The sequence below is a fragment of the Prionailurus viverrinus genome, chromosome C1 (genome assembly GCF_022837055.1).
Source record: "Prionailurus viverrinus isolate Anna chromosome C1, UM_Priviv_1.0, whole genome shotgun sequence".
NCBI lineage: Eukaryota > Metazoa > Chordata > Mammalia > Carnivora > Felidae > Prionailurus > Prionailurus viverrinus.
In genome coordinates this window covers 50,035,581-50,051,546 of record NC_062568.1, presented here as the reverse complement: position 1 = coordinate 50,051,546, position 15,966 = coordinate 50,035,581, and the positions used below count along the sequence as shown (strand labels likewise).

Sequence of the window (15,966 nt, the reverse complement as noted above, 5' to 3'; positions counted from 1 at the left end):
ATTTCTGATTCTGTATATGTATTTTAAATGAATCACACTAATTGCTCAAGTATTCAAAAAGATCCATGGTAGAAGGCAACTTATTTTTAAATAATTTTGTTCTATGTTTAGGATATTGTAAATGTTTGTAGGCCACAGTAGAAAGTGTTCCGATACAACCACTTTGCTTATTTGTGAACATATCTACACCTACACACTTGCATTATTTTTTAGTAAAACAACTTACTCTTTGAGTCCTTGTATGGTGCCTTGGAGAATAAAGAGCTTGTAAGTGAGTACATGCATGGGACTGGAGGACATGGACCCACCCACAAGGGCTTCCATCCCCAGAGAAAGCAGGAAGATGGGCAGAGGCCACCTTGCTGAAGAAGGGCAGCATATAGGCACTGTACCTCCTCTGATGACTTTAGAAATGCCACATAAGTTTGCAGGATTTGTGACCTGGAGCTGATGCTTTGCCCAAGTATTTTTAATTCTTCCTCTAGCCATTTAGCTTTAGAAGAAAGCAATGCCACTTCGTCAGGTTCAAATTCATTTTTCTCTGTCATAAGTTTTGTAGCTGCTTCTAATTCTTGTGCTGTCTCCTATGGAAGCCAAGCACAGGGGGTCAGAAGCTGACAGGGGAATCATGAACATTCACATTTCATTACCTGCTGTACACCATCTATTACAATTATTAATTGGACTCAGACCAGCTCTCCTCAATGAAAGAAAGGCACAACTTTCAAAATTAAAAAAAAAAAAGAAAAAGTCATCTTAAAATGAAAACCATTTCAAACCATTCTCTCAGCTCCACTGAGAGAATGTCAGCTCCACTTCTTATTTAGAGCATTTATTTTCTGTGTCACAAATAGAAGAAAGGTTAGTATGAAAAGTTACAAAACCAAATGGCAGATATGTTTTAAATAATTTATATAATAATTATACACGAGAATGGCTTTATGAATTTAACAATAGCTCTAGCAAATACTTAAACTAATTTTGTTATACAAGAGATGGCAAGTTAATAGAAATTGTTTACTCCTTTTTTAATTTATAAAATAATGGCATGTCAATTATGCAGTCTTATTTAAATCTCGATCTAGAAGGGTTTTTAAACAAGTGTAGGGGAAATGTTACATATGAAATCTAAACAGCCTAAAGGGTTACTCTTCTGTGTTTTGTTTTGGGTGCAATTTCTGGCAGTAAAATCTCACTGATAAAATGGATAAACAGGTATTGTAGACATTACATATACAATTGACCCAGAAAGAACCATGTAAAATTTTACATGAGACTAAGCTAGGAATCAAGCAAAAACCAAAGAAAAAAGCTTCCCTGTCATTACAGCAAGGAGGAATTGCTTCCCTGTTTGTATTTAATATGCTTCCCAAGTACTCCATTGAATGAAGCTAATTTTCATTTCCAAGTGTTGCATCCAGATAGCACTCTGGGTAGGAGGAAGCAGGGGAGTTTCTCCCCACGTAATTTCCTTGTTCCTTCTAAAATTTTGAAAATAAAACAATGAAATTGAATTCAGACATACGTTTTATTTTAAACATTTTAAATAATGAGTAAAAAACACTCCATTAAAAAAAAATCAGCTTGTCTGTGACTTCCCGAACATGATGAAGGTCCTTTGGCTTAGAACGAATGGAGTAACAAGGCCATTGCCTACTGACTTGGGTGAGCCAGGAGAGGCGCTAGACTCACCTTCCTAAACACCTGTTGGGGCAGACTGGGACTCAGGGCAGATGAGAGCCACTAGCTAGAATATTTGAACTAAGTGTCATGTGAAAGGGGTAAGGGGAAGCTAGAGAAGATGTTAAGAAGAGGAGGGTATTTTCTGTCCCTGATCATTGGGTTTGCAAACAAGATTGTGTTTTTATTTGCTTTCTGGAATCTTGCATTAATGCATGTTGCTTCTGGTAATTTTCTTTTGTAACTTACTCTAGCAGAAAATCACAAATAGTCTTAGAGAAGCACTCTCCCTTGCCTCCTCTGGCCTCCCAAAAGGAGTTGCTAACATCTCCCAGGCAAGGAAAAGGGGCCAAATGAGTGTTTAATACCAGGTTACAAAGTTTTAGTGAGCTCAACACCCTAATAAATGCACATTGAAGTATAAGTAATTTAGATGCACACAATAGAAGTTTTAAGCCATTATTTGCCACAATATTTAGAATTATAACCCTCAAAAGAGCTAGCATTAAGTTCTATAACCACTGAATATAAAGAAAAGAAATCATATTTATAAAATCATAACCACAATAATAATTCCTATTTAATTTACCTTAGCTTGAATATCTAGTTCCAAATATTTACTCAAAATCTTCCCTGATTCAGAAAGGCTGGAACCGACATCCATTGCATTGGAAAGTACTGGACTGATTTTCTGAATTGACGTTTCCACCTTTACCAATAAAGAATATATTGCAGTGTTAGTAATGTATATTTGCATACATGTTTGCATATGTATAGAAAACATAAATTCTACCCCACATTCCCATTGTATTTTAAGTGGGTATACCAATTTTCATCTAAAAACAGTTTTAAATATTTTAGAATTTTGTGTTTAAATTAATAATGTTGCTCTTCATATGACATAATACTATTGACCCACCAACAGAGGGCATATAGACATACATTTATTAACAGACATGTATTTTATTAACAGCAATGAGATATAAATAATCATCCATATCTTCTAAGAATTTATTATCTATATTTCCTAGAAAGGATAATGCACTTGCTAACACATCAGCAGAGATGAATTTATCTGATTAATTAACTCACAATCATCTACTGTAAGTTGAATGGGGCCCAGTTTATAGGCACATCTTGAAGTAAAGGTCCAAGGCCTGGGTATCCTATGGGTCGCTATATTTAGGGACACTGGGATAGCACCAAACCCTGTATATGTGACAGTAAAACACAGGGACATGCTTAGGCCATTTAACTGATGAACGTGGGGGACTATGACTTGATTTCCAGTACACATGAATCAATGAAAAAGTAGGCTTTAAAGGGTTCTATTCCATCCAAGTTGCGTTCTTCATCTCCTGGTTCTAACTAGAGTACATGCTTTCCATTGTCAAATTGGCTCTGAACTGGCAGAAAGACAAAGAGCAACAGTTGTCTGAGTTCCTACTGTGTTGCCCACCACCACCAAATTAGCTTGAGTCTCAAGCTCTAGAGAATGTGGCACCACAGCTGCTGCCATATTTGGAATCTCTCTGGACCCAGGCATCAGAACAAGGCTCAAATTCCCAAGTTGCTTGATCAATAACAGGTGGGAAGGCAATTTAGACAGAGACACAGTTAATTAATGCCCTCTCCCGTGAGGCCTACTAATTCTACTTGTTTGAGTCAGGCACAGGAGTCCACTGTATCAGATGAAGACATCATTGAAAATCTGAGACCCAGTGTGGGTATCAAGGTTCATTAACATTAATGTCATTGAGATATTACTAGTTTTTGCTGTATGTCCCAGCTACAGATAAGTAATTTTTTAATTTAGTCAAATAGTAGTTGCCTGGTTTTCTTCCTCTTTGAAAACAGGAAATAAAGTTTTCCTGTACTAAGCCATTGCCTCCACTCTGAGAAGAGGATTTTCACATCTATGTTTTTTTTCAGAATGGCCATGTCCTTTGTACTGGTCTAGTTCAATAAAGTATGATAACAACAATTTGTTCTGGAAATCTCTGAGACATCATTTTTGGTATTTATCTGCTGTCCTTGTGTTGTACAATACCATGTTACTTGAAATTTGTGCATATTAGAACTGAGCCATGTTCCAATATGGTGTTCCAACACCAAACCATGTAAAACAAGGACACACAATCTCAACATGCACACATTTCAGTTCTGCATAAGGCAAAAACTGCCTTTGTGTATCTGTGTTCAGGGCTGGCATGGCAGGTAGGATTACATGTCAAGTTTTAGCAACCTGGGACAGGAATGGTTGATGAGCAATAGTGAAGTACAACTCTATGCCGTTCAATTATAAAACCCAATGAGGAACCTAAGAGAAGCCAAAGAAGGCCCACCACTATCTGCCCGCCATGCACCCCATGCTGCGGTTGCCATACCATCTAGTAACAGCAGGTAAGGAGTTGCATCTAATTAGTAGCTAAAGGAGGACACATTTAAGAAACTACCTTCTTCAGGTGGCCCTCCACTGAGGCAGTTAATTGCTGTTTCTTAAGAGCAAATTCCTTGTGCGCTGAACACTGTTTGGTCAGATGGTCCACTCGTCTCTGAATGCATCCCATCATCTCATGGACTCCGGTTATCTGAGAGCTGAATGGAACCAGTCAGCTGTTAGTTCACTCTACCTTGATACAGAAGCCCCAGGAGCAGGGAACATTTGAAAGTGGATCTGCTCTTTCAAGATAGGGATGAGTTGATAAAAGTTATCAAGCTTCAGGCTTTAGGATAACAGAAGTTAAGTAAGACCAAATTATGTTCCTTTGTTTAAATCAGTTGGTCCTGAGGGAAAAGATGAGTTATGGGTTTTTGCAACCAGGTCTAGTATTTTCTAAAGGTTTACTTTTTAATATTTCTCTAAAATATTTTCAGAACCCTATGGCAAAAAACACAGTATGTTTGCCAAGAGTTTTCCTGGGGGTATTATTTAAAAGCTTCATTTATCTAAAGATGCTCTTCGAATAGAAATGTGAATCAACCAATTAACAAGCCATTTACTAATCCAATAGGGTAAAATATTTATGTAACACAAAGTTCCTTGTTCTCAATGATTACAAATGCTCAAGGCTGTATTCATTAAATGAAAACCAAGTTATCACCAACAATTAGGCATCTAGTGTACTTGTTCATAAAAAAGAGACTAAGCCTCATATTGTCATTTTTCACCTGTGTACTGGTTTCAGGAGAAAGAGAAAAGTGACACGAGATCTCATAAAATGCACATGCCCTTAAAACAATACATGACCTTAGAGTTGGATCCCATTTGCTCTCGTCTAAAGATAAATTAGCAAGTTTCCTAACCACATCCAATTTAGGCCTACCAGCAATGCAAGACAATGAACAAACACTGCTGATGGAGTCAGCACCTCTTAATTTTCAACCTACCCCTAAGACAGAGCCTCTCCTACTATGTAAGAAATTTTTAAGTCTTTAACTTTGTGTCAGTCATTTCCTTCAAATACTAACAAAGATGAACACGATACCTCTTAAATTTAATTACCCAGAGTTAAAAAAGATCTTGGAGCAAGGTATAGATTTCAGAAATTTTTACCTCAAATAATTAATTTATGACTCTGTAAAAACAAATTTAATTAGTAATGAAATGAGGGCAAGATCCCAAATGACTGAGAGGTAAAGTAACTTCACAGGAATGACAATAAAGCTGCCAAAGGGGTGAGGGCTCATCGGGCAGCTTGAGAATCTTGTCAGATGTGCGTGGGATTCATGTATGTCCTGGGGGTTCCACTGAAGCCCCAGAGAAGTTTAATTGGGGGAAGAAAATGAAACCACTGTGAGAAATCTTATTCCTCACACATAATATTCCACAGATGTTACACTTAAAACAATTAGTTTTGCATTTTAACAACTCAGGGATGGTGAAGAGTATAATCAAGAAATCAGGAGAGTTTCACAGAAATAATTCTAGTGATACCTAAAGTCCACAAATTTTGTAAATAAAAGCAGTATACTGGTAATACCAACTATAGTTTGACTTTAGACTTTGGGACATTCTATACTAAAAAAGCAGTTAAAAGCCCAGTTGTCCTATATAAGTTCCAATATAAGTTGTCCTATATAAGTTGCATATTCTCTGTAGAATATGCAAATCTGGAATGAGAAAGATAAATAAAAAAGACAAGTGAAAAACCAGCAGCAATGTGGAAAGAAGGTACAGAGAACAGTTTGTGAAAGTAAATGTGTGAGCACTTTTTTAATGTTTGAAGGCAGCATTTTTAATGTTTGTGACAAGGCAGCATTTTTAATCTTTGAAGTAGTCTCTTTTCTAATTTTCATAGCTACCTTGTGATCTGGGTATAACTGATATCTCCACTTTGCAGATGAGCAAACTGAGAAACGGGAAGGCTCAGTAACTTCTCCAGATCACCATTATTAAGTGGCAGAGCTGGGGTTTGAGCCTTTTATCTGACCTCAGAGTCCACACATGACCTCAGAGTCTTGACACATGACAGAGGGTGGGAGGGTATTCGTCCTCTAAAATTTCACTTTCTCTGGAGTTGACTGTTAGGGAAACAGGATTAGCCTGGCTGGCATGGCATGTTCTTTTGAAATTGGCAGACTTCTCTAAGGCAACGTCTGCTTGTAGTTTGCGAAGTGATCACTAGAGGGGCACTTGTCCAAGTTCACGTTTTAAAGGGACCTCTAGCACAGAGGACAGAAATGAGGAAACAAAACCAGGTTAAGCGTTCCTTTTGTAAAAATATTGCTCTTTAGCAACTTACAGTTTTAATTTAGATGAATCATAACCAAGAAAATACAATCTCTCTTTGTCTTTGGAAGGACCATTCATTTTCGATTTTTCAATGATCCAGATTAGGTCTCATTTTGTGGTAATGTGTGTCTTACTGTATATATCTATTACACTATAAATTCTTTAAGGGAAAAGACAACATTCTTTTCACTCATATATCAAATATCTCCTGCAGTGCTAAGCACAGAGCCTTGTTAGTAGATCAATGTATATTTCCAAATGAAATAAAATACACTTTAATCAAAACTTAAGGGAAGAGAAGACAAAGAAAAACATATGCACGGATAGTTACTGTATAAAATGTCACTAGTCCCCACTAGGTTTCAAACAATGATGACTTTGCTCTTTGCTCATTTACAGTAGTTTTGGGCTATCCAAAGACTGACTAAATTCTTCTTTGAGGTTTAGCATTTATCATTAGGTTGACTGATACATCTTCCCTATTTAAAGCCTTAGAGGGGCCCACTGAATCTCCTAGGTCTGCTGTTATTGCCTGTCCAGTGTGCACTCCACTTTTACTTGTGGCATGGACCCCTTCCTCAGTATGAGGAGTTCTGAATTACCCTAGCCAGCTCTGGTTTTCCTTTCCCTATGTCAGCTAGATCATTTGTCTGATCAAGCATTAATCTCTTCCCTTTCCTGGATTCCCAATGGGCATATATCTGTCAGCACTCCAACCCTAGTAACCACTCCCTCTCCATTCTTTCTTGCTGAAAGCCTAATGTGTGGGTTACAACCAGCTCTGATTCCATCAGTCTCAGTTAGAAATCTTAAACACTGATTCCAGACTTTTCTTTTGAACATTCCAGAACATTTTAAAACATGTATAGCATGCATATTGGCAATTTCCTCAGAGCCTGAAAAGCAGATGGTTTGATCAAAGGAAAAATATGACCTCACTCTCTGCCAGCAATTCTTACGTGAACTGAAAATAAATTACTAGAATTCCATCAGTCACTCAGGAATGAGTCTTATTACTTGACAGTAATATTAACTAAATGACAGGGTAAGAACTGAGGGCAGATAACAGAAACTTGGACAAAGTGCCCTGTCATTTCATTCTGATTCTGAAGCCACACTACTTAGGTGCTGCCTGACTGGGTGGATAGGGGCCAACTGTGGACTTCTGGGTCTAACAACCTGTGGCTCTATAATTTGCTTTGTATCTAATGATTGATCTTTGGGCTTCTCTATTAAGAATGGATTAGATGGTGCCTGTCTGTAGCATGAACATGAGGTATACCAGATTATTCCCGATGTTGACTTTGACTTTTCCAAACATCACAGATACTCAGAAATGACAGACTGTGAGGGCTTCTGCAGACATTTGTCAGAAACTCCATCATGGCTGCGTTACTCCCTTATTCACTGAGTCAGTAGAAGAGAGGGAAGGGGGGAAGGAACATGACTGACTTTTTTTTTTTCTAAAGAGCAGAGACATATTGACTCCTGGCTCAAAAATAGACAGTTCTATTTGTTGTTCAGAAGCAGTTGCCCCATCTCTGCATCTGTCGCAAATTGGGGCTGGGGGAAGGGAGCAATTCCCAATGTTAATGTGTTCTCATGGTTCTTTCTGGAGGACAGCAAGTTGCTTTCAAACCTTTCATAAATTACTATTGGAAGCCCATCTGGATTAGGAGCTGAACCAGATGGTAAGTACTTGACAGCTTACTCTCTCATCTGAAGGAATCAGCTGATCATAGTTTTTCTTTTTTGTCTATGAACAAATTATACTCTGAAAATGGGGAAAAATATTTTCCTTATCCATAGCTTGCTGCAGGGACCCAAACAGTGCCCTTTCATGTTTATGATCTTTGTTTTGGAGGAAATAATGCCTACTCTCTGGTTTTTATCCCTACTTTGAAAAAAGTGCTATTCATACTGTAGAAGTGAAATGTATGTCTTTATAAATTTTTTTTCTGACTCAAGTTATACACATTGCCAATCCCTCACCACCAAAATGTAGATAAGTGAGGCTTAAAGTACAGGTCTCCTGGGTTCTGGTCCAGATGCTTGCAGAGATAGCCACAAGCTCCAGTCCTAGGAGGACACAGCAAAATATGTCCTGTGTGAAGGGCACCATAGCTAGGATTCTACCTGAAATCAAAAGGGATGGTGTTCTCTCTCCTTGCAAAAGAAGGTTGAAAAACGCTATAGCCAACTGGTACTGAGGCCAAGAATCAGACACATCAGGGGAGTCAGGAAGCCCACCCCACCTTCTGCTTCATCTCTAGAAACCACAGCATCTCTTCGGGTGGCCCTGATCAAACAGCACAGGCTAGACTGGAGACACTGAATGCAGGTGGAAGCTACTTCAAAGCTGGTAAGGAGGGAAGAGCAGAGAGGAGAGAAGAAAGCAGGGGAAATAACCCTTCTCCTCCAGGTGAGAGTACAATGTAAAATTTCAAGACACATGAGGAGTATAAATCTTAAGAAAAGACATTCAACAATCAAGAAAGAAGTGTACTCAATCTGAAACAAAGCAAGTAGTGCAATCTGAAGATGACTTCAACATAACTGAGATCATTAGAAAGACAAAGAAAAAGCCAACACCCATAATAAAAGAATAAGAAACTCTGAAACAAAAACAGTCAGAACTAAAACAAAAGTAGATATAAAAAATGAGTTAGAAATCCCAGAAACAAAATCAATATGGTTATGAAAACTGGAGAAAAAAATCAACAAAAGAGATCAATGTGAAGGAGTCAATGAGAGTAAGATGCAAAGAGGATAGGTCAGAGTCCTGGAAGACAGACCCAGAGGCCCCAGCATTCTCTGCCAAGAGTTAAAGGAGAAGAGAAAAGAGGGAATAACAACAAATCAATATTTAAAGAGATAATTGCTGAAAATTTTCCATAATTGATGACACAAATCCTCAGATAAAAAGGGCATGGCAAGAACTAAAGAGACCAATATTCTCATTTAAGATAATTTGGAAAATATGAAATTACATTTTAATGTGTTTCTTTCTAAAAAAATGTTTCTCTTTGCAGCCCTTTTCTCCCTCCAAAGTTAGAATGGTGCTCTCTACACACCTGCTTCGCCCACTTAACATTATATGGTAAGGATACTCTCTGTCTTCAAATAATCCTCAAAAACACACTTTCCATATTGGCTCAGAATATTCCATCATGTGCCTGTCCTCAAACTATTTGAACATTTCCTGATTTTCTGGAAATATTTAGGTTGTTTTTCAGGTTTGCACTATTCTAAACAGCACCATGATGGGCATTTTATTCATAAATAGGCCCACTCACTTTTCTCCCTTATTCTTTCCTGTGTTGTTGTTGTTTTCTCTCTCTCTAATATGAGAGGACTTCTTTTCAGTCATCCATCACACATATTTCTGCCTCTTTAGTCGGAGTTTCTCTGTGGACTCCATAACCCCAGGCCTTCTTCCTCTGGCATTCTTGCTACTTCCACATCACACCATCAACAGCATACATGAACAAATTCACACTGTAATGAATGACTCCTAGATATTTGACAAGAACCTAATCTAATTACTTCCAGATGCAAGGGAAAGTGTGAACTTAGGATGTCTTCCGTACTAACAGTTTCAGAATTATAAAAGCATTGACAATGTTACCAGGCCCAGCTTACAGTTACAACATTTACTCAACCCCTAAAAGGAACAATTTAACATACACTTGAAAATATTTGGAAAGTGGCTGAGTTAACAATTACCTTAAGAACTCAACTTTGTAATATCCTAAATTTCAGTATCTGACATTTACCATCTAAATGCATTATCAAACTTGTTTTAGTTTTCTTTTAAGTTATTTTAACTCCTTAAATGTTTGGTAGAATTCCAGTAAATACAACCATAGATAACTCTACCAGGAAAAGGAAACTTCTGTTTCTGTTTCTTTGTTTTGTTGGAGGGTGGGGATTGTTTTTGTTTGTTTTCCACTTAGGATCTTTTAAAATATTTTTACTATGATAAAATCTTTCTTTTAATATCATCCCAGCACCATAACATTTCAAATCAAGCCACCTAGTTTGTAAATACTAAGATAAGGAACATAAAAAAGGTTTCCTACATGACTGACCTTGAAGGCTGACCTGAAAATGATGTCATGAGCTAGGAGGGGAGACAACACTGTTACAAATCCAACAACTAAAGAATGATTCAGAACACCACAGAATGAAAAGTGAAGCCAGGAGGTAGAACTGACTAATACAAAGGAATTCAAAAAGTATTGTATGGTAGATACTGATTCTGTTCATCCTGGCTAGATGCAGAGCCTTCATCCATGTCAGATTATCAAATTCAACAGTGGCCTTCTCAAGTCCTTCCCTTGACCTATCCTGATCCTAGAAGCTAGGGATTGTGTCTCCCTTCTCTGAAGAGGTGGCCCCAACACCCACTGTCCCCATGGTTTCCTCATGCCTTATGCACACTCCCTGGATGTGTTATTCCCTGACTAGCCTCTAGTAACATTCTTGAGATTCAGGGCCAGGTTTATATATCTTTGACTACCCTTGAAGCTTGGTGCTGGCATGTCAATGTGATGCCTATATGTACACTGAACAACTTTTTAAATAAACTGAAAGAAAAAACTTTGCAGGGAAGGGCAGACTTGAGTTGAAGCTAGCAGATAGGTGGAGTACACTGTCACATTTTAAGCATGCTAGAATAAAAAAAGAATCCACGTGATCAGGCTTTTTGTTATTGATTAAAGTTTAATGAAAGGAGTAGACAGAGAGCTAGCAAACTGACATAGTGGTTCAGACCTGCATTCTAGTACTCACTTTACCTCTTACTACCATGTGACTGGTAATAGGGAAAGTTATTGAATCTCTCTGTGCCCTAGCTTCCTCCTTTGCAAAATAGAGACCATGATAATAACAGTACCTATATCACATGGTGGTTTTAGGGACTAAAACTTTTAATGTATATAAAGCACACAAATGCTTGCCATTGTTGCCAATGAGTGTTTGAATACAGTCTAACTCCTACCTACTCTGATGCTATTTCATGCCCTTCTCTCCCGTCTCCATCTCTTCCAGTCACACTCTACACACCCTTCTGTTACATCTCTGTGTTGCTCTGCTAGGTCCATTCATCTCCCAGCTATTTGCATGGTAGCTCCTTCTTCTTGAAGATTCTGTCCCTGACTACAGTGTCTACCATGGCCCCCTGCCCACAGTGACTCTCTATCCCATTTCACTTTTACATTTTTTTCAGAGTACTCATTGGTGTATAAGAACATCTCATTTTTTGATTTAGCTGTTGGTTGGCTATTTATTCCCACTAGAATATAAACAGCATGAGGGAAGACATTCCACCGACTACATTAGATGCATGGGAGTACCTGATTTATAAAAGATGCTCAATAATATTTTTGGAATAAATAAATGAATAAATGAATGAACCATGTCTGGTCTAAAATTCATCACCATTCATAACATGAACCAAGAGAAGTAGTGGTAGCCAACATAATGAAAATTGTGAAAAGAGAATGCAAAATCCCAGTGAACTCCTATTTTTATTTCTTTGCAAAATATAAAAATATGAAGATTTACATTAAATAAGCAATGAGTATTAGATCAAAACAGACAGCACTTACGGTTATACCACAGCAACCTATTCAGTCAGGATGAGGTTTAAAGCTTAAATTCACTGTAACAACGTAGAATGAAAACTGGTAGATACAGTCTTTTATGCACAGATAGAAATTGAGTCAATATGGAAGCAAGTTGAAGTTAATTTTAGTTAATTTTAAGTTAATTTTAGTAAACATGAAAAGGCAAATGGATATTGCACAAGATGGCCTTATACGGTTTTTAGCTTTGAATTGGTAGCTACACAGAGAAAAAAGAGATTCCTTGTTTTTGTCCAATTATAGAAAACTTCACCTTCATACCAGGTCTCCAACCCAGTATTTCCAATCACCACAGCTTTCTATGGCTTAATCAATGCAGAATTCTACTTGGTAGCAGGCCTCCTTTGGTCTGTCTTCAGACTTGCCCGCTCAAAGATTGTGTCAAGCAAAGCTTAGGAAGAGATGAGAGGTGCTGGAAGCCAGGCTTCCTTCCTGTAGCCAAGCTTCAACTTCCTTTAAGTCTAAGTGTGACCATTATCAGATGCAGTAACTTGTATCATAACTAAGTGAAAATGAATTTGCTAAAATGTCTTTAAAATTAAAGTATATTTAGGTTATATGGCAGATATTAAACTCTGAAAAGATAATAAACTATTTAGCAATGATTCAGAGTTATCACCCAAATACAGGGAGAAAATAGAAAGGTAAGGAAACATGTAAACAACCATTATTTACTTTGTGAGGCTGCTCCAACTTCAAAGGGTTTTGATTTCAGGATAGAAAAACAGTGTGGATCTGTTCCTCATAAGGTAATAGTTACAAGAAAATAATGACAAGGGTCTCAAATTTACTGGGAAGCATCATCTACGAGAAATGTGAACTTCTGAAGACATATTTTATTGACTAACAGGAAAAAAAATTAGATCTAAGGGTCTCTGAAATTCCTATCTGCCTGCCCCAACACTAAATTTTGTCTTTTATTACCTTAAGATAAATGTGTATCTGACCTATTTCAAATATAACCTTCCCCAGTTCATGAAAATGAGTATGATTTGGTACAGCTGACTCTATTGGAATTGTTTGCAACAACCATGTGACTCTTAGTATTTTCTCTTAAAACTCTTTGTAGAGAAGGTTAAAAAAAGGTAAACCAATTGCTAAGAGTAGTGCTGTTTCATTTGATTAAAACAAAAAACAAAAACAAATCCTCTAAGAAGTGTACATCTCCATTTTACAGATGAGGGAATAGGTTCAGAGAAGTTAAGTTTAAAAGTCATGGCATCACGGGGTGCCTGGGTGGCTCAGTCGGCTTTGGTTCAGGTCATGATCTCAGGGTTTGTGAATTTGATTCCCACATCGGGCTCTGTGCTAACAGCTTGGAGCCTGGAGTTTGCTTTGGATTCTGTGTCTCCCTCTCTCTCCCCCTCCCCCACTCAGACTCTCTCTCTCTCTCTCTCTCTGTCTCAAAAATAAATAAAAACATTAGTTTTTTTAAAAAAAATAAAGTCATGACATCATTTTGACCCTAAGAATGCATAAAGCAAAACCCCCTTGATGCTAAAGTTTCTTACCCATCTGAGTTTTTAAATGTGTGATAGTGGGGGCCTTAGTGTTTTATGTCCTAGCAGTGTGCTATCATTCAGAAGTCTAGGAAGCCCACTGTGATGTCCAGTGACATGTACTTTCCTCTCTTGAAATTTGTAGTATGTTTATTTTCACGGCCAGTTTTCTAAACTCCACCTTCACTTTCAAGTGGCTGCAACTTGAAATCTTATTTTTAGGTTCTGCTTCTTTCCTATGATTGGTGACCCACATCGTTGAACAGATGAATCATTAGATGAGGAAAGGAAGCAAGTCTCAAATGTCATGCACAGGACTGAGGTCAGTAGCTATGTGGGGTTTAGTTTGCTACCAAGACTCTAATGCATTTCAATTCAGTTTTTAATGGATTTCTATTCTACATCTACCTTCTGAATCAAAAATGTCCTTTGCCAAGTAACAATTTCACTTTAGCTTCAGTTCCTCCTGCAAAGTGGAAAATAGGATGGATTTGTAAACTATTGTGAAATCTTAGGAACCAAGGAAACTTTGGAACTACTATGAAAGCTCATCTGTCTAGGATTTAGACAGAAACCATACTGCTAATAATTTTTTTTTTAAACCCAGTTACCTAACCATTTAAATTCAAGTTTCTTGAAATGGTCCCTAGCTATTGCTTCTTATATTAAGACTCAGTCTGAAGCTTGAAGAAAAGAACTATTCACCTTCACCTTCAAAAAAACTATATATATATATATATATATATATATATATATATATATATATGAATTAAGAGTGGAAAAAACAATGAAGGCAGAAAGAATGAGACTAACTAAATAAATAAACATGTCCACCATGACAAAGTGCATGGCCAAAAGCATCACTAAAACCCTGAAAACAGAATACAGTATAAAATACAAGCACTTTCCCTTTTATATTTATGTATTGAAGATAAAACATTACTAATTAGAGCAAACAGGATAAAGTTTAAGAGTACTAAATTGTGACCAGCTTTCTAACTCTAGGAGCTAAGCATTAAAACTAAAAGGGAACTTCAGTTTCTGGCCAGCAGCAGGGACTAGAGTTACCCTCCCCCCTTAAATGACTAGAATAGGCAAACTATATGAAACAAGAGTTCTCAGACATTTAACAACAGGCAGCACAAGACGATGATCCCCGAGAGAAGGGAAATGAGTAAGATATGCCTCATGATTATATCAGCTTACTACCTGAGAGGCAATTTCCAGACCAAAGCTCAGGGAGGTAGAACCCAAAGACAGCCCAGGGGTCTTGCTGAGTTGAGGAAACAAAGCTCACACTTTGGGAGGCCAAAGCACCTAGAATTTCTGGGGCAGTGTACCAGATACAGACCTCCAAAGATCTAGGGAAGGGTGTTTAGCTGCCTCCTGATCTACCCATGCATGAAAGGAAACTGGCCAAGGCAGTACCACAAGTAAAGAGTAGCCTAAGCAGAGAAAACAGTGTCTGTGCTTTGAGACTCACTTGTGAAACTGAAATGGGACCATTCCCCAGTTCTAACTGGAGAACTCAATACTTAATCCTATCATCACATGACTCAGATCAGTGTCCAACATGTACCCTGGTACCCTGAGTCCAGGAACCCCATAGAATATCTTTTGCATGGTCCAAGACGCATATACATTCTGGGAGACTGGACCTTTAAACAGTAAAGAAGAGAAAAGAGCTCTTGTGCCCACAATTTGGGGCCAGACATGGGGGTGCTGGGGCTCCTGAAACAGAGCAGACACACCATTACCAGATGTATGGGTTGGAGTTAAAGTAAAGAAACTTAGTAGCTACAGTTGTTAGTTTTTAAAAGGGGAGAACCATCTGCCTTTCTGGTAGCCTCAGCTGTTTGGCTCCTGTTGGAAGATCATGGATTATTTCTGATCTTGGCTTTGCATGGTCCCATAGTAACCATCACAAGCTCTGACTAAATACCTCCATCCAGATTCAGACTGTCTTCTGAAAAGAAAATTCCCTAAACCCAAACTCACCAAATCAACACTTTTAAACACATCTAAAATAGAGCAGAATGAAGATTTAAATAGAAATAAGGTAATTTTACCACTTCTGACCTATTTAATTATTCTTCAATTTTAATGTCTGTTTTTTAGGAAGATTGTGGATATGAAAGATAAACAACTGGGCTTATCTCATTTGCACAAATCTTTTTTTCTCGCTCTGTCAAAATGTAAGCCCTGCCTTTATTTCTTCCTGAGTGATACGTGTTCCATCATCTGCCCCAGCATCTCCCTTTGTCTTCCAATCCCTATTCTTTCTCATACGTTCCCACAGCATCCTATTTCTGTTTCTCAAGGTCCTTATCTCTCCTCATTTCCTCCCAGATCTAAACTCACACTGATACACTCACCAAAGGCATTCATAAAAACAACCTGCCCT

General features: G+C 37.8%; 1 protein-coding gene across 5 annotated transcripts in view; it reads right to left on the bottom strand.

Annotated features, from left to right (window-relative positions):
• Nucleotides 1-15,966, bottom strand: part of CCDC141 (coiled-coil domain containing 141) — a 232,536-nt gene that overhangs the window by 81,090 nt on the left and 135,480 nt on the right. For all 5 annotated transcript variants that reach the window (XR_007155001.1, XR_007155002.1, XR_007155003.1 and 2 more), the window contains 3 exons: nt 4,137-4,278; nt 2,270-2,389; nt 393-584 (listed from right to left, as the gene is read on the bottom strand). Coding sequence is in view for 2 of the 5 variants with exons in the window: in XM_047872361.1 (XP_047728317.1) it covers nt 393-584; nt 2,270-2,389; nt 4,137-4,278 (454 nt within the window). In the remaining 3 variants the exon portion in view is untranslated. The remainder of the gene's footprint in view (nt 1-392; nt 585-2,269; nt 2,390-4,136; nt 4,279-15,966) is intronic.